The following is a 23,477-nucleotide window of genomic DNA, read 5'->3' as shown; positions in this document are numbered from 1 at the left end:
AACCATAAAACCTGCCTCCAACACGCGTTATGATCCTTGGAGACAGAGAGGATGAATGTTTAAAGCAGAACCAGACACAATGGCGGGCATCCTTCATCCCTCTTTTCGCCTGGCATTCCCATATAGCCATGGTTATATGGTGGATTTTCCATAAAGCCCCAACCTGATCTCTGGATTGACTCTGAATTGCCAGTATATGAACACAATAACAAGGGATTAAACTTCATCGGATTAGAACAAATTATACTGAACAGGACTGTAAATGCATTAGACTGAATTGGATTGCAATGAATCAGTCTGAACATGCTTACAATGAGGTTGATTGAATTGCATTAGAGTAACAGGATTGAATTGGACTGTGTCAAAGAGGTGCAGTGCAGGGTTTACATGGGTACAGCCAATTGATTATTTCTCATTATAGATTAACCCACTTCTAAATCCTCTCTGGTGTGCAATAAGTTCAGCAATATGCTTCAATTGAATTTATTTTCCTCGGTTTTGATGGCCAGGTCAATGTACAAGGTTCAGACCTTTGATTAAAAACTAAAACTGAAGCAGCAAAATGATAGGTGAAAATGTGGAAATCCTACTTGGCCATTTTTGGATCAACAAATATGGCAAAGTGCTATTAGATGTTATTGTTTGTAACAGAGAGAGTTTTGCCCGACAAGCTGCTTGGAAAAAACAAACAAACAAAACAAACGTAGACGCACAAAGAAAACAAAATGTCAGAATTCATAAATACGCCCACTTCTCCGGGCACCACCACACCACTGCTCGTTTTGAACTTGTTTACTTTCTCTTTTCTTTTTGTGAATTGGCACAATACGAATAAACCGAGTTGAACCAAGTCCAAATGACACCCGAGTTGGGTGTCATTTAGTGATTACCGATCTGAATCGCCAGACCACTGATTCTTCAATTGACACTTGCCTGATAAAGTTTTCACAGCCCTTCATCTGACAGCAGGGACATATAGAGCTCCTTCATGCTTCCTTTCAGGAGAAGATGGGCCCCCTGCCCACATTTTTGAAATTTTATTGCCTGGCTGAAACCTATGGAAAAGGCCTGTTTCGCATGAATATTTGGCACAGAGCTGCAGTTTATCCTGTCTTATGCTCTATACACTCAGTTGTGCTGCAACAGATTTGCCATTTTTTGACAGCTGAGATGGTGTATAATTTGAAACACTGACATGAAGCGAAGGCTTCGGACAAAGACGCCTTTTGTTTGTGTGTTTGGTCGCTGTCCATGGTCCTGACACACAGATTTTCAGAGTAATTCCCCCTGTTCTTTTCAGGCCGTGTGGGCAGTATCACATTGCACAATCTGAACTGGCAGAACTCAATAAATGTAGGCATTTTAGGTTTCATAACTGCACTTTCTTCAAACTGCGTTTCACTTAGCAGCAAATGGTTGCACGGAATCAAATGTTTCCAAAGAAGGCTACAGACACAGGCAGGCTTTAATCGAGTGATGAATGGATTCTGGTGGAGGCCGCCTTACAACCTTCCGTGTCTTTGAGGTTCTGGGCTGCTGCCTGGATGCAGATCGTTTGCCAGTCGATCTTTTCTTTTATTACAGGTCAAAAGACAAGTTGCCTTTTACAACCCCCGCCCTGTGAGGGCGAACAGCTTTTCAGATCTGTCATTCATCTGTGGAGGAAAAGTTCTTGCGCAGGCTCTAGTCGAGAGAGGCAAAATGGGGGGTGTTGCAACAGCCCTGCTAATATAATAAGTGCTATCTTGGCCACATCAAGTCTGCCTTTGGCTGTGCTGAAAACCTTATAGGTGGGCCCTAAGAAGATCCCTATGGCTAAAGAGAAAAACCACTAGAGTGCGCCAAAGTACACAGTTATTGTTGTCACGGTTTGAAAATCTCAAGGGTGGGACCTTGACCAAATTAAAATCACTTTCAAGTTTTTGTTTTTTTTTGCATTGTGGGCATAAACTGAGCTCAAAGGTAGTCTTCCTTTGAGACATTAAGCTGGCCCGCAGCCAATTGTGAAGCACAGATGTCATCAAGGTTCAGGGAGGTCGATGCTGATTCAACAGTTGAGGCCCACACTGGAGTTTATCCTGGGAATAAATGAGAAATCAAGATGCACGGATTCCTGTTTAAAGGCAGAAATCACTCACACACACACACACACACACACACACACACACACACACACACACACACACACACACACACACAGCCTTGTTAGTGGAGACGGAAACATAGGAAGAGATATACAGCTCTCTGAGTGGTATGAGGCCCTTGAGGATCACTTCCCGCCTGAGCTGCTCCTCTGAAACATTTGTAGAGGTCAAGTAAACAGTTTGTATTGGGCTGTCAGCTGTCTACATGTGTGTGTGTGTGTGTGCACAATCTTTCGAATGAATTGCTGTTGTTCCCTTAAAAACTCTTGTTTGTATACCCTCCGCTGATTGCATAATATACCGAAGAAAGAGCAGTCTGCTTTGCTGCTGCAAAACTACTTACAACCTGGTATAAAAATCAAGTGTACATCATCGCTGGCATCATGTTCAACCATCAAATTTAACTGGGACATAAACTCCGTACCGGCCCCTCTTAAATGAGCCTGCCTCTGTGCTGATGTCTCTCCCGTGCATGCAGGACATTATGCTAATTTCCCTGGGTGTCTGGGTCCCGCTGCTCCTCCGGAGTTCATTATTATAATTGCTAGACATGGCTGAGAACGCTGAGAATGCAAACCTGAAACCAGCAGGAGCTTTTTCCACGCAATCCATATTCAGGGAAATCCCGAGAATGTTCCCAATCTGAGCCTTAACAAAACATATGGAGATGGTGTAGATCTCCCTTTCAGCATGTGTACACACACTTAGATTGGCTCTATTATGTCTTGGAATAATGCAAAACAGCTTCCCCAACTCTCCCCATTTCTGCTCCTGTCTCCATCTCTTTGGTTTCACAGTGTACCTTTGAAACGCAGCCACGGCGGTGGCAGTGGCAGTAGTAGTCTGGCTCAGCGTGCAGGGGGCCCCAGGCTGCCTCACTCCACCGTCCAAAGACAATGTTGGTGCAGACGGAACGGCACACCAGAGATGACACCACCAAATGGGCCTCCTTGCATGCAACAAACTCTGAGATCTATTTGGGAACTGTTTCACAGGAGATCGAAGGAGTGATAAGTGTGCTTGAAGAATCGAGTCAACTCAGTGGTGGATTGAAATGGGAATTCTTTCATCGGACATAGAAATCTAAACTTTTTTTGTTTTTGAGTAAAAGATGGTCAATTAAAGAGCACATCTACCTGACAACATTCTCATTCATCCCTTTTTTACAGTCGCAGTTTCAAGTTTCTTCTTGTGATGTCACGCACTTATGCTCGCTGATTTGCGTTACCTTCAGATTTAAGGTGAACATAAGGAAAATTTTGCCTTTCTGGGGTGCGATATCTATGCCCAATCCTGTTACTGAGCTGTTCCAACTTCCCCTAATAAGGTCTGACATGTTTCAGCAGGTGTCTATTTTAGCTTTACAGTCTTTTTTTGCCCTTTGCCCAACATTTACTTTAGTCGCAGTAAACTATTCTACGAGCATGTATCGTTCCAAAAAAAAAGAAAAAGAATGATTGTATTTTACATTTGATTTGTTGACTTTGAACTATTTGAACGATTTGTAAATCATTGCATAACATCATAATTAACTCAGCATCCCAACTGCTTTAGAAACAGGGTAGTTGAATCTTAAAAAGGTTGAGGTATATTATTGTCTCTAATCAACAACGTATTTCTTTCAATTTAAGGACAGGCTTCTTGCTTTTTGACCCTTAGAAACATTCAAAAAGTCTCTGCTCGTGCAAATATTCTCTGCTTTACCTAAAAGCTGCGTTTCCGCTCTCGGATTCATTGCTGCTTCTACAAATATCCTGCTACCCAGTTTGAGCCTTCTTCCGTCCACTCGGGCTTCGCCTGTGCAGCGGACGACACGTGATTTAAAAAAACATTCAAATGAGTTCAGGTCTGTTCATGTGGCACCAATGATTTAAATGGGTTTTGTTCAGTGTGGAGCTAGCATACAGCCTCATGTAATTTGGGATTTAAGACCTTCAAGTTGACCTCACTACATTTTTTTCCCAGATGAAATTACAATTTGAAACAAGATAGGAACTGACATTCAGTTTCCCTTAATCATGCAGAATAATGCAAAATCTGTTCAAACCCATTTTGAAGCGATTACTAAACAAAATGCAGCCATCAGCCGACACTGAGCTAAACTGCAGACTCCCTTCCATATAGAGCCATTATGATATGTGCTTCCTGTTTAAAGTGATTCATTTTCGCAAGACTCTGCTGAAGCCAACTCCCCAGAAATTGTTTGGAGGGAATGCTCTCAAGCAAAGTGAGCGTCCTAACCTGCCCATAAGGATGCTCAGATGTCCCCGTCATCATATCAAGAGCAGGAACTGTTCAGTATCTGAGCGGGAAAACATGGGAGGCTGCTATCAAAGAAAACAATGACGATCTTGATTGAAGAAGAAAGTCCTTCTGTTGTTGACCTTTGCACATACTCAATTCATGAAGGAACAGTAGGCAAAAAAAAAACAACACGTTAATTGGAGGGGCGCTTTATACAGACAGGGGGAAATCTTCTTAGGTAAAGAGAAACTGATTTATGTGGAGAGATGAGCTGAAGAGGAAAAAATAAGTTACAAAATACCTATTTTATTCTTAAAATAAACAGAATGTACAATCACAATGCCAATTTCACTCACTGTTGTCAGGTCTGTTTGTTCTTTTGAAAAAGAAAGAAAGAAAAAAAACAAAACAACAAAAAACAAAACTCATGGTCTTTATGAAACGTACCAGCAAAATCTTACAGAGTCTCTGTTTGATTCAGTTTCCTGACAAGTGTTCATGAGAAGAAGCATAGCAATAGAAACAACAAGTAAACTTTACATAAGAGCAGGGTAAAGTACAATTCCTGGATATCATACATGTTGATCATTAAATAATACAAAGTTTTGTAATGACAGTTTGTACCCAACGTTTTAAAAAAAAGAGAAGACAAACCTCTGTTTTTTTTTTTTTTTTTGTCCGAGGTCGTGAAAATAAAACAACACAAACAAAAGCAGATGAGGACAGAGTGGGATGTCAGTGCCGCGCTGATGTGTAAACAGTTTCTAAAGGATCGTTTCCTGTTCAGTTTGTGAGCAGGAAGTGCAAAGCTACCGATTTAAACATAAGTGAGAGATCTCTGTAAAATCACAGCAATCGCAAAGTGTTTTGATTTGATTTCTCATCGTACACTGGAAGAGCTGGAGCTGCTTCTTTCCTGGGCTGAAGCAGACGTTGAAATGTGGTGTCAATTCCATCAACTGAGCTCAGGGCGTCCTCTGCTGAGAGACTGCGTGCAAACCTTCAATGACGAGCTGGATAAAGTCTGAACCCTGGACAGGCCCGTATTTTTCTCAGCCTTTTTAAATGGGGTTATTATATTACCCAAAATGCACTGAACATCATATTGTACCAAAGCAAGACAAAAAGAAAAAGAAAAAAAAAAAGCCCTGTGAAATCAGATTTAACTCCAATGTAAATGGCTTGTTTGGCCAAGTGTTATCCATTCTCTGTGTGTGTGACTCCAGTAGCGATATAGCTGCATTGAGGACCAAAACCACGAGCCCTGCTGGCAGCCTGCCGCAAGTGGTGCTCGAAATAAAACAAGAACTAAGTGCTTTATGAAACAAACATACACAAGTTTCCCATATTTTTTGGTTACCAGTTTGCTGCCAGCAGCTGAATCCAATCACCTCGGTTTTTGCACTTTTTTTTTTCTGAGTAGAAATCTCACATAGTCATGTCGAAGGCAGATCTTCTACCTCATGCTGGGGCAGCAGAATAATTCCAGGATGTGACATTAGCAGGGAGAAGGGTACAGGTCTGCTAAAGCATGCCATTAAAAGCAAAAGCTGGAGATAAATAAATGTCTGAAGGAATACCTTAGTCTCGTCTCTCTTTAACTGTGAGATCTCCTTTTCAGTCTCACAGACTGAAAAATACAAACCTGTGTGTGTATGTGTGTGTGTGTGTGTGTGTGTGTGTGTGTGTGTGGCACACACTAAGGCAAACTTTTTCAAAGCTATCTTTTGCGCATGATATGAAAGCTATAATAGACTTGGCATGTTTAGGCTATAATCTTGACAGAGCTTTCAGCCAGGCTGGATATGAAAAAAAACAAAAGAAGAAATGCAGAAATAGCAAATCCGTGGGATCATCCAACGATTATTCCAGTCCTGAGGAGTTCACGTATCACAAAGTAACCGAATCTTAAAGTCTGACCCGCACCCGGTGTGGCACCGCCGCAGTCGTCTTTGGACTCCATGCATGTGTGCGTGTCCCTTTTCTTAAAATTTGACAAGAGAATACACAAATATGTGTGCGCATGTCAGACTAGACAAATAGAGAAATTAAGCAGAGTTTGGATATGAAATGGATAATTATTTTCCCCCCACTGAAAGCTGGCTTTCGTGGTATGTTGCCAAGAGGCACAATGCGAGTTATTGCTCAATAAATGCCAAAGGTTTAATTCTAAGCCAAATGTGTGTCAACGCCTAGCGAGGATGTTGGCCTCTTAATGTGTTGAGCAGTAAAACTGAGAGTTACACCAGAAGAAACATGTTGCAATACTCTTTGGAAATTACATTTCATATTCCAAGCGATTTAAATCTTTGGGTGCTACATTGAAAAAAAAAAAAAAAAAAAAAAACGAAAAAAAAAAAAGAAGACTTTTTTAAATTACCTATCAAAAAACGAAAAAAAAAAAAAACTTTTTAACTTAGTTATATAGATGCATCAAAAATATTCAGATTACACTTCTTTGACTCAAGTTTCAAATACAATACATAATTTATGGCTTTATAAGTTAAAACTAAGAAAATGCTTCAATCTACATCAATGTCTCACCCACAATATACAAGTTAAATTAATTGGTTTAAAGCAAATTTACTGTCCACACCACTTTAAGGTAACATATGTGTTACTCTTATCAACTCAGTGCTTAACTTGCATTTTGATATTGTTGTAGTACAAAAACATGCTCTGCAAAAAGCCTTAATGAAATACAAACACTATACAAAAGAGGCAGTCTTTTACATATATTGTTGAAGCATCCCTTAACTTGTGGACGATGATAAAACTGAAATAATGTCTCATCCACATGGGCCTAGTAAACCAAAAATAGTTTTTCTCATTATTGCTGTGAGAATCTCTCCCTTTGTAGTGCCTTGGTCAAAACACATTCCAGAAAGACACGTTCGTGCAGGTCTGTGTTGTTCTTTTTCTTTTCTTTCTTTTTTTTTTATCTCTACTTTAATTTCCGAGCAAAAGGTAGAGATAGCTGACGAGAGCCCAAAAATCCCCTTTTCATCATATAAAAAAAAAAGGTTTTGTGCTTTCAAACCATGACACCGGTTGACTTCTTATCTCTCTGGCCCCTGGTGGTCTTTAATACGGCCTCCAGACTGCTTCATCCATGCGGCCTCCAGGGTTGAGAACAGTAGGGGAATTACTGTGGCTCCCGTCGCCATCCACCCCTCCCTCTGTCTGGCTGGGTAGGTTAGGGTTCACCAGGGAGGTGCCCGTGGAGGCGCTAGTGCAAGGTGGGATCATCCGGGACGGCGAGCGGTCCCCACCGGGAACCATGGAGAACTGGTAGGAGTTGGAGGAAGCGCCGTAGTAGAGATAGGGCGTGCTGCTGGTCTGGAAGGGTCCGCTCTGGGTCTGGGTGGAGCCTGGGTAAGGAGGGGGAAGGTAGGTGTGGTAGTGAGCGCTGCCCAGCGACATGGCTGAGGTGACAGGCGGGGTGTAGGTGAAGGTGGCCGGGTAGTGCATGCGAGGGCTGGAGAAGCGGCTCTCCGTGAGAGAGGAGAGGCTCGAGAACTGGCGCTCGAACTGACCAGGGAATGGGCTCAGATCGGAGGAGCCTGGAACACACACAAACACACAGACAGATTCACTTTTTTTTAGGATGTCCTTTGATCAAATTGATGGATCGTACAGACGTCATTTCCATAAAAGTGCTAAAATTTTCTGAAACGCAATGAAAAAGTCAATCTGTCATACGTTCATTTGATTGAACTTTTATCTAAGAGACTAAATCCCAACTTCGTTGTATTTCGACTACATAGCAAAATTTAAAACTTGACTCAAAAAAAGTTGGTAAAGAGCCACAGAAAGACTTTCTATAAAGAAAATTGATAGAATATACGAGTAACGACGTCCCGAAAGAGTATACAATCTGCAGATCAACTGGTGACAGGTAAGGGTGCCAGGATTGGGTATAAAAGTAGCATCCACCAAAGACCGAGTCTCTTCCACCACTATGTGCAAAGTTTGGTCAAAAACAATCAGCAGCAAGTTCCTAAAAGTACTTTTCAGTGCAACATTGTGAGGAACTTTGTTTTTTTTCAATGTTTTTAAAAGGCTCAGGGAAAAAATCTCTGTATGCAAAGGCTGAGGGCGAAAACCACTGTTGGATGGTCGTGACGTTTGAGTCCTCAGACGGCACTAATGAGAAACATTCAAACAACCCTGATCCATACAGCTCCACAGGGGCTCAGGAATACTTCTGAAAACCATTTTCACCCGACCCAATCTGCTGCTGCATCCAGAAAAACGTAACCTGAAACTGCATTAAGGAGAAAGCCCCACGTGTGCTCGCGGATTCGCATCCGAGTTCTCTGGACACGAGCTCATCTCAGATGGATATAAAGACAGCGGACACGTGTCCTGTGGTCAGATTAGTCCATGTTTCAGCTGCTTTTAGAAGAAAAAACTGATGTCTGCTTTGATGTGCCAAAGATTCGATTTATTTTTTAGTGTGTTGCTGCCATCAAATTTGAAATCTATTTCTATTTCCTAAATACAATGATGTTGGTCAGGGAAAATGGACTTCCTGGGACTTGCGTCTGTTGAATGAAAGCTTAAAAGAATCAACCCCACACAGCTTTAGGTTTTCATCGGATTTTAGAGAATTGCCCAACTTTTTTACAAAACGGGGGTTTGCATTAGATAATCCACGCATCCTCTGACAAGCGTGTCAGTTTTAATCAGGACTGCGGCCTGAACTCTTGTAGAGTTACTGCATTTAATAAATAAGTCCCTCGAGAAATAAAACTGTTGTTAAAATAAATAGTCATTCCGAGCCAGATATTTGTATTAACCAATTCAGAGAAAAGCCAATTAACTTTCTGGGCACAGTTTTTTTTCCCTCCAAACATTGTTGTAATCGGAAGCGTCAGTAGTGTTTTTCACTTCAATTTCTAAGTTTTGATAAACCCAGCAAGCCCATCAGCCAAGTCCCACACATGCATCAGCTTTAATATATTTACACTTGTGCATATTTATGCTTCTTTCTCTGTGTGTGTTGGTGCATGTTTATGTGTATCTGTAGAATTGTTTATGCATGCAAATGTGTAGTATAGTGTGCGTGTGTATGTGTGGGTTGGGGTGGGGGGGGGGGCTTGTGTGTGAATACTGTATGCACATAAAAAAAAAGCAGTTGGGATGAATCAGGAGCTGCACATGTGGAAACACTTTGAGCAGAAACAGTTTCCATGAGATCCATAATGAGGCAGGGCTGAGCTCTGATGTGGCTCCTCTCCTCGCCTCCCATCGGCTCCAGCGCGTGCGCACGCGCGCGTGTGTGTGTGTGTGAGAGCACGCGTGTGCGAGAGAGAGCTGAGAAGGAGCTGCTCCATCTCACCCTTCGTTCCTCTTTTCGCTTCATCCCTTAAAAAATACCCAAAAACCACTAACTGGCTGCGGCGAGCTGTGTGCTGGGCGAAGAGTTGAAGGAGAATAGGAGGTTCTGCTCCTCTCTCTCGACTCCCCCACCTCCACCCGTCTCCTCTCAGTGGTTTAGTCCAGCCATGGCGCTCTTATCATAAATCACCAGGCGTCTTCCGTGTCACCATGTCTGCTGCGAGAGGACAGGGGGTGGTGGGGGAGAGGAGGGAGGAGGAGCGCAGTGTTTATGTGCAGGGAGGGATTGTGAAGCCGGGTTTGTCGCTAGCGTCAGATAGCATATGCTGCCAATTAGGGCCTTTAAACTTCCTCTTTCCACCAGATTTGTTTGATTCGAGTAGAAATAGTAGGTGATTGTCTCTGTTGCGGAGAAGCAGTGTGATCTCAGACATGGCCGGCGCTTGTTAATAAATTCCCGTCTCTTGTTATGAACTTTTGGACCGGCTTTCGTGCTCAAAGTGGCCCTGTGATGATGAGCCAGATCAAACTTTATTAGCTCAAAGGAAACCAGAGTGTAACATTGTCTAAATGTTTGGAGGGATCTTACAAACACTGAGACATCCCTTCCGAATCAGCCGCTACGACTTGACTTGATGAACTTCTGCAACCGCTTCTCGGTAAATTAAACATTTCAACACATGGGCTGGGCTGTTTGAAGGTGGATGGAGCGGATGGTGCGGAGCGTGCGCTGGTGGAGCATCCATATGAGCTTCTGCTTGTACTTCGGTATGTTCTGTAGCCAGATACTGTTACAGAGCAGCCTGGCGAGGTGTCAACATGATCTCCGGAGATCTGAGAGCCTTAGGCATATCACTTAGGAGGCATTAAGCGCGCGAGGTGTACAAGTCGGCGAATGCTTTTGCGTTTTCTGCGCGCGCGCGTGCTCCTACATGCACATGTGTCACTTTGAGAACAAAGCCTGACGCTTCATGAGATGAAAGCTGAAGGGAAAGACCAAACTAATCAGAGCTGACAGGGCAGCTGGCTGGATTTTAAACCCCTTCTAATGCAGAGTCACACGGCTGCATCGCCTAATCACTCAGCCTTGCTCTTGGCACACACACACACACACACACACATACGCCCACACCCACACCCACACACGGAGCATTGTATAGTGTTAGCATGAGGAAACAGACAGAAAAAAAAGCAGAGTAGAAAAAAACCCTCATATGGCAGTGAGTCAAACAGGTGTACGGGGGAGAAACTTGTCTGGCAGCATGTAGGGGTTTTAAAGGAGCTTTCACATTGGGGGGGAAACAGAAACAAATTGGAACACAGATGCTGCCGTTACTGCAAACAGATTGGCTAATGCAACTACCCAGAATGCCTTGAGAGAGTGGCGTATCGCTGTAAAGACACTTTATTTGTCTGTCATGAGCCTGTTATTATCCCCAGGCCTGTTATTACCCATACTCCTCAGGGATCAAAGGCTTAGAGCTAGGAAAAAAGGAAACAATTGTTTTTTTTTCCCCTTCTCTTTTTTTCCTCGAAAAATGCCATCACAACTCCTCTCTGGAGAGACAGTCAGACTCTAACAGGCCTCACTCCTCGTGTTCATTTGGGAGTGAGCGAACAGCAGCTTGCTGGTAAATAGTAGTTCAATCCTTTTCTTTTGTTGTTGTTTTTCATGTTCCTGCTTTTGTTTGAGTGTGGGATTGTGTGCATGTCTGTCTGTCTTTCCCTCGCAATTCAAAGCCGATGAATCCTTTGTAGCTTGATTTGATGACCCTGATGGGGCGAGTGGCTTTCAGAGGTGGCAGAGTAGTGGTTCTACCTGGCAATCGTCGAGGCACGTCACTGATGGCAGGCAGGCCCGTGCCTCGGCTGGAGGAGAGGGGGGTGGTGGAGTGGACTGAGGGGGACGCCATGGGACTCAGGTAGGACGGATACGTCTGTTCGTATGACCAGGGAGGAGAGGACTGGGACTGACGAGGGTCTGATGGGGAGAAATGGAACGAGTGAAGGAAAGGAGCAAGGAAAAAAGGACAGGGAAAGAAAGAGAGAATAATTACCACTGGGCTTCTTCAAATATTCGTAATTATTTGTGCTAAAATGTGACAATAACATTGAGAACCATAGACTTTATTAGTGTCTCTAATCCTCTCCGTGTGCATACGGGTAGGTTTCAGTTGGGCGTGTTATGCAACATCCTCCATAATGACACATCTAATGTTTACCTTTGAAGAGGAGATCTTCCTGTTTGCCTTATTAAACATTGTGCTTGCAGCTGAGACACAGACAGCCTTACTGGCACTCACCCAGGGTGTAAACACACCAGCAAACTACCAGACTGCATTGCTCTTTATGACTGTAAGTATGCAGCAACACAAGAACAGAGGAACGTGGACGTGGACCGAGACAGGATTTCATAGAGATATATATATACTCACTGGAAGTGCTTTTTAAGTATCCAGAAAGAGCCTAAAATCAGATTTGTAGATTTGCTCAACTAAATGATTTGGAAATTAATGTCATTTGAGAATGACAAAAAGGGTGAAACAAGCAGAGGAAAAAAAAAAAAAGTAAAAAGAATAAAATAAAAAGAATAACTCTTATACTTTGCAAAGTAATCCAAAATAATGGCTAATAAATGGTAGGACTAGAAAGTAACAGGAATAAGTATACAACAAAAAAGAAAGTTATGAACTGAAGGGTGAACTGTAATCAAACTGTGCTTGTGACTAAACATATCTGTTCCATTGGCGTTCAAATGACTGCCCACTTTTGACGTATCGATATACTAAAACCAATCCGTCCCACACACACAATCCTGTTCATTGCAGAAAAATGCTCGCCACCACGCTGCGACGCTGTTCAACCATGCCTCAAACGACCCCCTTAGTAGCACTACAAAGCCCTGCCGCGGAACGACTAACAGCTAAAAGACGGCGTGTGACGGGCTTCCGGGTTTGTGAGCGATCGCGTTACGCTCTGAGATGGAGATTGATGGAGTGATGGAGTAGAAAGAGACAGGCAATGTAACACGCTGCACAACTGCTTGTGGCGTCAGCCCAAAGGTCCAACTGGGGAGGGGGTTTGATATTTTACAGTTTGTGACTAGGTGATATGCTTAGGGACAATTCTCGGGAAACGGCCGTTCCACAGAAAAACTGCTGGAAAATTGTAGATGATCCTTGAGTGACGTTTGTGCCGTATTTTTGTTGCAGTTTGGGTGTCAAATACAAAGTGAAAAAGATGAATAAAATGCTCACTAAGACAATTTTAAACATTCCTTATTGTAGATATGAAATGCAAGGCTGGGTCTATCATATTGATGAATATTGATGTACTATCAATAAAATAAGTACAGCTAATAATAACCTATTCATAAAAGAAATTCAGTGTTCAAAGCATTACAGTGTGGGTCACTGTTTTGCTGCGCTCATATAAAGTACTTATATTCATCCAAAATTGTGATCACGAGTTTTTCTTATTTTTTTACCCCCAAATGCCCAATTTAGAGAGTTACATTTTAACCATTTCATTTTGTGCGAGGACTGGACTGTGTGATAATATCCTAAAACCGACACGGTAACACACGTAACAACAGACACAGCAACCTAACAGGTGAAGCCAAAAAGGTACAGTGTTTTCCCTCTGATAAAAAAAACTGCACTGAATAACGCTATGAAAATCACTACTTTGAAATTCGTGTGTCCCGATATACAAGCGATGATGATGGTCTTAGATTAGTCTGATGGCTTTCTGATAGTATTTTTATGGTGAATGTGAAAATCTGGCATCTTTGTCAGTTTCAGATGCACTAATCGGTAACAGAACATTCCACAGTTTGCTGAAGACACTCATAGACTGTATATAAAAGATGGACATAGACAGTGATGTCGCCCGCAGGTTTCTCCACTGCCACATTGCTCCTTTGAAACCAGATGTTACAAGCAAGCAGTAGATATGATGGCGAACAGTGAAAACTACACGCCACTCACAGGGCAGCGTATTGCCAATCACAAGGCAGCCCTGCCCGACAGCATACCCTGCTTTATTGTTAGTCTGATTATAACTGAGGCCACAATTTGCTAAATGAACACCGTGCTCATTAGATAGGATGTGAAACTAGCAACTGAGATCATGGACTCATGAGGGAAACATTTATAGAGGTCACGAAGAAGAGGAGTTCTCATAGATTTCTATTATACCGGACCTATTTTTGCACTGAAAGGATTCGCCCCCTGCTGGCTACTGGGTAGAATGCAGATTAAAGGCATTGGCTTCATTTCTCCAACCCAAAGGCTGCATCCATCTTTAATATACAGTCTATGCTGTCATTCCTCCTGCGTATAAGCTGACTTTGGGAGCTCACCTGGTATCTGTGTCTGACCCTGTGGGTTGAAAGAGTTGGCCGCTGTGTTGAGAGTTGGCCGGGGGCCTTGAGTGGGAACTGTGACCCTCACCCTCATCCTCTCGAGCTCACTAAGGCGATCTGAGAACAGGCCTGTTTTGGGCGGGTCCTCGAGTTTTTGACGATGCCCTGCACAGAAACAGAAAAAGACAAGAGTTTTACCTGGATGTGACACAGGCAGGGTTCAACAGTGCTCCCCGACAAAAAGGGGCCAGAAATTTTGGGTCAAATTGGGGTCACCATCAAGGTGGCGAGTAAACAGTTATCTATGTTCTCCAGGCGAGATTAATATAAAAAATAAGAAAATAAACTGAGGAGCCATTTAGGGGATTTCTAAATGAAAAATTGTTCACTAACATCTGGAGGGAATTACTTTCAGTCAAATAATGCATTCTGTAATTTTATCTCTCTAAAAAAAAAAGAAAAATCGATGAAACATACTATTAGCATTCAGCTCTGTGGTTGTTTGCTCTTCACTTGGCATACAGCTAGTCAAATGTCCTGTACAATGTGAAGCTCAATGAGTCAGCTCTTCTGTCTCATGTCTTGCTCGGTAAACAGTCTGTGATCCTAAACAAGGAGGAGCTACACAGCCTTTAGGGAATGGGATGCTGCAACCTCTTAATTACTTAGGCAAATATCTCGTATCACCCTGCATGACAGGAAAATAGAAGAAAGAGAGAGATGTGCCGTTCGGTTTTAACTTGGGGAAGAGGCTTCAACTAAACACAAGCTCTCACGCCATTTCCCCATTATCCCCACAGGAGTCATAACCAGTGCCAAATATATATATTATGCCGCTTAACCCTCTGCATTCCTTTGCTGATCATTTTACACCCTTTATATACCTGACTCTATTCTCATCACTATTTCAGGCTGGTAACGCGACGCTTCTCCGAAATACAAACACACTAAATGCTTTTTGATAGGAAATACGCTGCAGGTCATGCACACAAACATCAGACAATGTGTCACTCACTATCTGAGCCCAACCCTGTCCCAGTGCACTATCAGCCATGTAGTGGGAACCGAATCAAAACCTTCCCGTTTCCCCAGGTGCGGACGATAGTTTAGCAAAGGTGGGGTAGAAACGAGAGGCCTGTGCACACACAGTTCTTTTAAACACAGAACTGTGTCAGTGTGTCTGTCTGGTCTTGCACTAGTTACCCTGTAAAGGCGGTAAAGTAAATATCAAACAGAGGAGAGTAGAAACTCCTGCTGTGCTTGGCAGAGCTCCAGCTGGCACAGGCAGAAACAGCGAGCTACTTCAGAATCCTGCCCAACCTGCCTGCAGCCTGTGCTGGGAACAAAGGCCTGGCGCTACACCTACAACACAGGGTGGGTGCTGTGGAGAGCAGCGCAGAGAGTAAACAAAGAATCTTACAAAAGGAGTCATCATTTGTGCTGTTGAAGCATCGCGACAAAGACCACAAAAACCCACAAAAACAACAGCTTAACAACACGCATTAATGCCGTTCATGTCATATTCAGCTTGCTATCTTTCTGCAGACTTTTTCAGTCACTGCAACGGTCAAATAAATGTAAAAACGACGAAAGGCGGAATTCTTTCGAAACCGCCCATGACAGCCTGGCGCTTTTCCACTTCTGCAACAACACATTATTATTTCAGCCTCGGATATGCTATGAAAGACCATCTGACTCTTCACAACAAATTAATTTAATCTGGAGCCAAATTTTGGACCTTAAATGCCAAATTCTGCTGCAATGAAATGAGATTTGAGAATGGCGGCAGTGAAAAGTCAAGTCACTGACAGTCAGACGGGCCATGATTTTTATTACAATGACGTCTCCGGACTGGCATCACCAAGCTCAAAATAAATAGGCAATCTCATCATCGCCTTCTTTTAGCTGCTCCGGCGCAGAGAATAAAAGTGGCTGCTTTAGGACTATATAACATAATTCATGTCCATATTTCATTAATAATATTTCCCCATCGTTCCCGCGGATAATTTGTGCCTCTCTTTGGCATTCTTCACCGCTCTGTGCAAGCTGTGCCCAGTCAATCAAAGCGTTTCCATTTTCAACAGACTGAATTTCTATTCTAAAAAAGCCTCAGGACACAGTACAGGCTTTGTGCACAGCCTGTCTCCTAGTGATGGGAATAAATAGCAATGAGAGTCCAAGGGAGATGAGGGGAGACAGAAGGGGGTGGACACAAGCGGGGAGGAGACACACGGAGAGGAAGAGACCCCGATGACCAGTAAATTAAGAGCTGTGTGTGCATCTGAAGCAGTCAGGCGACACAGGCTCAGCGCAGAGTGCTGAGCGCAACAAATGGTGAATCAGTTAAAGAGGGTTTAGGATTTCAACATCTTTCAGGAGGATCCCAAAATACACACAAAGATTTAGATAGGACAATGATGTGCAAATGTTTGGGCATCCCAGCTCACGCTTACTGTTACTGCAGTAAATATTTAAATGGCTTAAATTTCAAAGCTTTGTAAAAGCTCTGCTTCCTCAAACACTGGCTCCTCTCAGCGACCATGAAAAAAAAGAAATCACAAAATCAATTGAAAACCACAAAGTTTGTGGGAAAGAAGGTTATTTTTTTGCTTGTTTGTTTGCTAATGTAATTACCAAGAATGGTAGGTGTAGTTGAAGTCTGAAAAACAAAGAACATTTTCAGTGAAAACTGCCCATATGACCCATTTGTCAAAACCCCTGTTTGACAGCAAAAAGACCTTCAGGAAGATATAGCAGACTCTGGAGGGGAGGTACACTGTTCAGTACTGTACAGCCGCACCTGTACAAATATAACCTTCATGAATGAGTAATCAGAAAAAAAAAAACTTTCCTGCACCTGCACCACCAAATGCCGAATCAGAATACTGCAAATGGCCTGATTCATTTTGGATGTTAAAATAGGCCTTTTGGTTCCAATGTGCGAACCTACGTTCGGAGGAGAAAGCGGGGGAAATAAGACTCCCCTCCAGTCTTTAAACACGGGGGTGGTTGGGTCATGCTTTGGACCTGCGCAGCCTGCAGCGGGGGAACATTTAACAGTTGGTAGGCAGAATGGATTCAAGAAAATCTCAGCAAATTCTGGAAGCAAACCTCACAGTGTTACAAAAGCTGAGAGTAAAAAGAGGACACACCAGAATAATGATCCTAAACGCACATAAAGATCCAACATGGACTATGTCAAGTGGTGGAAGGTAGAATGCTAGTATTGAAAGTCCCTCAATCTAAAGTTAATGGGAAATCTGTGGATAGACTTCAAAGAGCAGTTCATGCAAGACAGACCAAGAATCTCACAGAAGTAGGAACATTTTCAAGGAAGAATGAGTAAAAATCCCCCAGAAGAAGATCTTAAGGACTCCGATGGCTACAAAAATAGCTGTGATGCTTAAGAAAAGTACTGAATGCGCTGGGTGGCCAAACATTTGAAACTTATTTTTGCTATCGAAAAAAAGAGAAAAACAAAACAACAATTCTGACGTGCATGACACAAAGTCTGTCACTGGCAGCTGAAAGTCAGTGTCATAATTTCAGGAACTCTCTTTTGTGAACCACCAAACTGTCAAGTTATGTACGGATGTATACAACCCAGTTTAACGCAAACCTATGTATCATTTTACTCCTGCAGGAATGCAGCACGTCAACCACCACATTAAGGTCCAATTTACACTCCAAACAGCCAGACCTCAAGTCCATTAGTTTACCAGGCCCTGACAGTAAATACAGTTTTTCATGAGTTAATTACACATTTTAGAGGACAACAGTTGCCAAACACAAGACGTCTCAGCTGTTTTATCGGAACCCTAGCAGGGTGGAGGAATGAGCCGGGGGTATTTAAAGGAGCGGGAAAGGCGGATGATTTCACTGCCGTAGGGAAAGTCCCTGAGATTCCCATCATCCCTGTGAAAACAGCGGAGATTTTCGATAGCGCCTGCCACTTCCCTGCCCAGCCAGCGGCCGGAAACATGGACAGATTCATACCAGATGTGAGCAACTTGAACACACACAAGAAACACACTCATGCAGAAAAAGACGTATGGAAACGTCTGCACACGAGAGCATCACACACGCTTGCACATACACTGCGAGCATATGTACACACTGACAGACATTAAGAAAGGATTTAATAATGAGCAGAACACCTCCAGAAGATAGCATCTCAAATGACACAGATCCTGGAAAACTATTGTTTTAGCCGTCCCAGAAACATACGTCTGGATTCAACTCCCCGCTGCTGATCTGATAACAGTTAGTAAAAAGCAAGTACTTGCTACAAAATACAAGTCCTAAGTGATTAATGGCAGTATCAGATTGAATCTGAGCCTGAGCACAGACATCTTTGACAAATGGTTAGCTTTCCCCCCAAGACAGCATGCTCATGCCGAATATATCCTTCAAACACCAGATAGTTTATTTAGCTAGCTTACGGTTTGCTTTGAGATTTCGCTTGAGAAGGATATCTATGTGCTTTCTAAAATCCAGGGGTTACAAAGTTATGAATCATGGATGGATATTGTTAAACATGCTTATTCACTTTCTCTCCCAGAGTAAGTCTCGAAGACTCATGTCCCTCATTTCTCTTCAACAGAAATATGCAAAAACTTAAAGCATTAGCCAGCACCGGGCTTTCAAAGCTTAGCAAAGACGTGAAAGGGGATGAATTTAATCATTTGTGAAGATTAAGCTGAGGGGACATTAGACCAGAATTAAGACGTACATGTGGGTTTTTTGAATGCAGTTAAACTAAAAACAAATTTTTTGAAAAAATGCAATGATAACAATGTCACCACAGTGAAAAGAGGCCCGCAGGCCAGTTTCGATCTTTTACTTCCCTCATGCTCTGTAAATTTTGTGGAAATTCCTGACCAAGTCTAGTCATTATTGCTACGAGCAATGTACCACAAAAAAAAAAAAAAACAGAAACAAATTTCAGCAGGCCTAGATGATTTTTCATTTAAATGTTTGTGCTTGCCCAGAGCGGACCCAACTTTAGTGACCTTAAGGTGTGTTGGTAGACGGGTTTTTGCTTCTGTTTTAGTCGTTCCCCGTGTCTCTGGTCCTAATGCTAAGCTAAGGCGATGTCTCAATTGTCAACCCACAAGTAAGCAAATGTGAGCATATTTCCAGAATATAACATACCCCCCCCTTTGTCGAACTATCACCACGTACACATCAACAGGACATTCTCCTGTCTGCTGCCTGATTCAGTAACATGTGAGGACAATGCAGCCCGCCAGAAAATTCGAGAATAAAAAGGATAATTTATAAATTTAGGTTCACGTCATGGCCTCGTCTGAGCCTTCAGCCTGGTTTATGATCACTGGGTGAGCTTGGACAAATGTATCATTGGGGCTGATTCCCCCCCCCCCCTCCCTTCATGTTCATGGAGCCTGGGTTGAATCAGCTCGTCTGTCTTTGCGTGTGTGTCAGTCATCCCACGGTGGAACAGTAAAGTCGATGAATGAATACAGTGGGTCCATATTTCACTTTTTTATTTGGAGCTCTCACAGTGACCATGTTGTTTTCGTGAGCGCTCAGAAACAATGAATTATTTCAGGTGGCAATCTGAAACTGGCAGAGCGTGGCTCGAGCAGTGAAAACGGTGAGTGGGTGACAGCCAAGCGCATGTCTACCATGGGGGTCTGGTGTGAGGGACGAGAGGGGAGGGAGAAGAGACTCAGAGGAGGGAACAGAGTAAAAACAAAATTGCGGGGAGAAAAAAAAAAAAAAGGAGAGAAAAGAGGAAGGAGTGTAAAAAGAGAGAGGGGAGAGGAGGTGTGGGAGACGAGGCAGCAAACGAAAAGAGAGAAGTAGAGAGAAAGAGGGAGCCAGGCTGTCGTGGAGCTCTGCCAGCCGTCTGTGTGGTCCATGCGTTCCAGCCTGGAGGAAGCTAGCCAGGCAAGGGAAGGGCACACACACACACACACACACACACACACACACTTACATAGACACCCAGATATACACAACAATTCCCAAAGGCGATACATTTATTGAACGCAAACACACTTTATACACATTTGTACAATACTGTACAAAGTTTAAAGACACACACACACACACACAGCTTGGCTTGTGTGTGGTTTTCAGAAAGGCTCCCTCTCCACCTCTCCATCCACATTAAACTGTTTTGATTCAGAACAGGGGAGAACAAATCTGGGAGATGTTTTTTTTTGTTGCAGCTAAGGGCAAACCAAACCCAGGCTTTGTCTTTTTATCATTATCTCCTTTTATGATTCACTTTATGCCTCTTTATTCATCTGTATTCCTCTTTGTCTCGCCCTCCCTGTGAATAACTCTGTGTATTGTGTTGTAGAGACATTGGCCCATCTTCAAGGAACTTCATAAGACGTTCAAGTGACTGGCTGCCTTGGGAAAAGCCTGAAGTATTTTCCTCTCTCTTTTCTTCTCCTCCCCCCTCCATCCTTCTTTTGATTTCTTTTCCTCCTGATGTTTGGGCGACTTTTATTTGTCCGGCTCTCATTATGAAATGCTGCTTCAAGAGAGGCCACAGCGCATATATAATTCTTTTGGTACTTTCTATAATCATCTGGATGCTGAATAAACATTCGTTCTATTTTTGGACAGGTTGCTCAAAGCAGCTTTTGACAGGGCACAATCATGCAGACACGTAAAGGACCTCATTCCCATAAATAATTCATTGAAATCAAACTTGTGACATCATCTGAATATCTCTGGATTAGATAACTAGCATGTACTGGCAAGTGTGAGGGTGACATTGTTTGGGTGCCTTTTTTTGTTTTTGTTGTCATTTTAAGCTATGTAAGGAATATCTCGCATAATGTTTCCAGCAACCACTATAGTCAGGTTGTTTATGAGGCTGGGATTCAGTGCCATAATTTGACTGAAAACAAATTCTTGATTTACATGAACAATTGACTCAGTAAAAAAACAATGACGGGCACAATGTTTTGGGCTTCTCCTCCATTTTACCGTTTGCCAAACAACCGACCAGCTGCATTTTCCTGTCAAAGTCATCAAGCAAATTTGGTAGCTTTGATAAATGCGTTTCTATTGCCTGGGGTACAGTCAAAAATGATATCTTGTAGTGTTTTCCTGAGCATGTTTTACTGGCCTTACAAGAAAATGTCATGAGGTAAAGGAAAGAAAGTAGGGGAAATTTGTAAGGACTTGGGAAAAGGCACGGCAATGAGAATCCGACCACTCTTACATTAAACTTACATTAGCAGAAGTGAAACTGTAGCTGTTGAAACAATATGCCCCAAAAAGCGCTTTACATATGCTGACTAAAGTGTTCTTATCATCTTGTTTCACAGAGGATACCTGATTCATATCATATTACTCAATTATCAAGGTTGGATATTCACAAAAGTGAAGAAATAGCCATGAAGTTAGTTCTTTTCTTTTCTTTTTTCACAGGCTGCTCACACTCACCTTTCTCCTGTCCACCACTTATTCAAGTGCAACCCGGTTAGTAAAACTAAATAAGAACGTTTAAATGCATGAATTAAAGAAAGTCAAGCATTGCTTTAAAAGTCGCTGCCATGTGTTAACAGGGGATGAAAGCAACCCATTTCCTTTCACAAGGGATGGTCAAGCGTGTCTTATGCTAAAGGAAACAGCGAAGGAAGCACTGAATCTCCTTTCTTTAAAATTTTGAGAATTCAATCAGGTTGTTATCCTGGTTGCCACTTTGATACTTCCACTGAAAAATCCACTTTTGTGTGACGCAAGACTGAGACCGACATATGACAATCAGGTTTTTTTTTCTTTTTTCATTTCTGCGTTACGTTTAGGTAACAACACAGCAAAACTTTACTAAAACACTTTGCTACTTCTTGGTTGGATTTAGTCAATTAAGTCGATAGGGTCAGAAAATGATCACGGTAAGGACGAAAATACATTCTTTTTACCATGTGACTTTCACCCTTGTGCCATTTTTACGTCGCGCATGCAGGTCCTCTCATGACCACTAGAGTTTGTACATTCTTCAAGCATAATCTACCTGCGTGAACATTGGGTGTTTAGGGGAGAAGGATTGTTTCCAACCTGACATTCAGAGCTACAGATTTAATAAGATAAGACGAAAAGACGAGGATTCTTGAAGTATGTTGATCAAATGCCACTCTATATGTTTTGTTGCTCACATTGCATCCAGATGTATTTTGGATTTCTGGTTCGGACTTACCATTTTATTTTATTTTCACCTTTTGTCTAAATGGTAGCATACGTTTTATTACACTCAGACATACAACTACATTTTTTCTGTTAATTTCTGTTCATTTGGGCCATGTAAATAAAGCTCCTCCAATGCTGAATTAACAGGGAAGCTTGGCTGCATATGTAAGGACTGTGTGTGTATGCCAATGTGTGCTGCGAGAGTTTGGCTTGGCAGACAGGTCTCCTGAACCACTAATATTGTCTGCAGGCTTGTAAGTAACCAGGGGCCTCTTCACCAGACTTGTTAACACCCCGACCAAAACTGAACCAAAACACGACCCCGTCCCCAAGCCCAGAACCCCCAAGACCCCACGGCTTTGAATGCCAGGCAGCAGAGACGGATCTGACCGCTAACCTCCACCACTGATGCACGACACACACACTCCACACAGAGTAACCACAGGAATATACCAAAGCAATAGACAGTGTGTGTGTGAGTGACACCACAATGGTTTTTGTCACCTTCCCTGTTTGTCTGTCATCAATTAAGTCTAATGGGAACAGTGGGTTTGGACAGAAAGCCTTGTATATTGTGTTATTACGGCTCGGCTATAATCACTCAGGAAGTTTGTCTCAGCTGGCCACAGCCACCGTCAGGAGCAGCTGAAAGGAGACAGAACCACCTATAAAAGCATATTGGTTTAAACAACCACTCCCTGTCTATTAGCTCAAAATGACATTTAATGAGGCCTATTAGCTCTGTTCCAAATCAGCAGTGTGGCCGCACTAGACTAATGACACCAATAACACACTCTGTCTCTACAAAATATGTCACACAGGCTGCTCACATACAGGACCAGGGAGATCCAACACACACATTCACAGATCATATCTATCTACATGCCTGGATGCATGAACATATGTATGAACACACACACAGGCGCGCACACACTCGCTGAGCTGCTGGTGCAGTGGCAAACCACAGGGTAACCAAGAGCTGTCAAGCGATTAAGTACAATGCAAGCCACAGAAACCAAGTTAGCCTCCCGCTAATAGCACAGTGGCCAGAGGGACCTGACTAACCGTTAACCATACCCGCACACACACACACTCTAAACCTCATACCGCAGATCTTTAAACTAGGCCTCACTAATATTCGTCACTCCGACCGTGCAATTAATTAACGCCTGTATAGCTCAGAGATACAAACCGGATTCATTTTA

The 23,477-nt window shown here is 42.8% G+C and overlaps 1 protein-coding gene across 4 annotated transcripts in view; it reads right to left on the bottom strand.

Annotated features, from left to right (window-relative positions):
• Positions 1–6,730: 6,730 nt before the first annotated feature.
• Positions 6,731–23,477, bottom strand: part of runx2b (RUNX family transcription factor 2b) — a 42,324-nt gene continuing 25,577 nt past the window's right edge. For 2 of the 4 annotated variants that reach the window (XM_075458957.1, XM_075458958.1), the window contains 3 exons: positions 14,095–14,262; positions 11,551–11,712; positions 6,731–7,951 (listed from right to left, as the gene is read on the bottom strand). In XM_075458957.1, the coding sequence (XP_075315072.1) occupies positions 7,473–7,951; positions 11,551–11,712; positions 14,095–14,262 (809 nt within the window). In that variant the 3' untranslated portion in view covers positions 6,731–7,472. The remainder of the gene's footprint in view (positions 7,952–11,550; positions 11,713–14,094; positions 14,263–23,477) is intronic. The other 2 variants (XM_075458959.1, XM_075458960.1) reach the window with 2 other exon arrangements.

Source organism: Odontesthes bonariensis, chromosome 24 (assembly GCF_027942865.1).
Source record: "Odontesthes bonariensis isolate fOdoBon6 chromosome 24, fOdoBon6.hap1, whole genome shotgun sequence".
NCBI classification, from domain to species: Eukaryota; Metazoa; Chordata; class Actinopteri; order Atheriniformes; family Atherinopsidae; genus Odontesthes; species Odontesthes bonariensis.
This window is presented reverse-complemented; position numbering and strand designations above follow the sequence as displayed.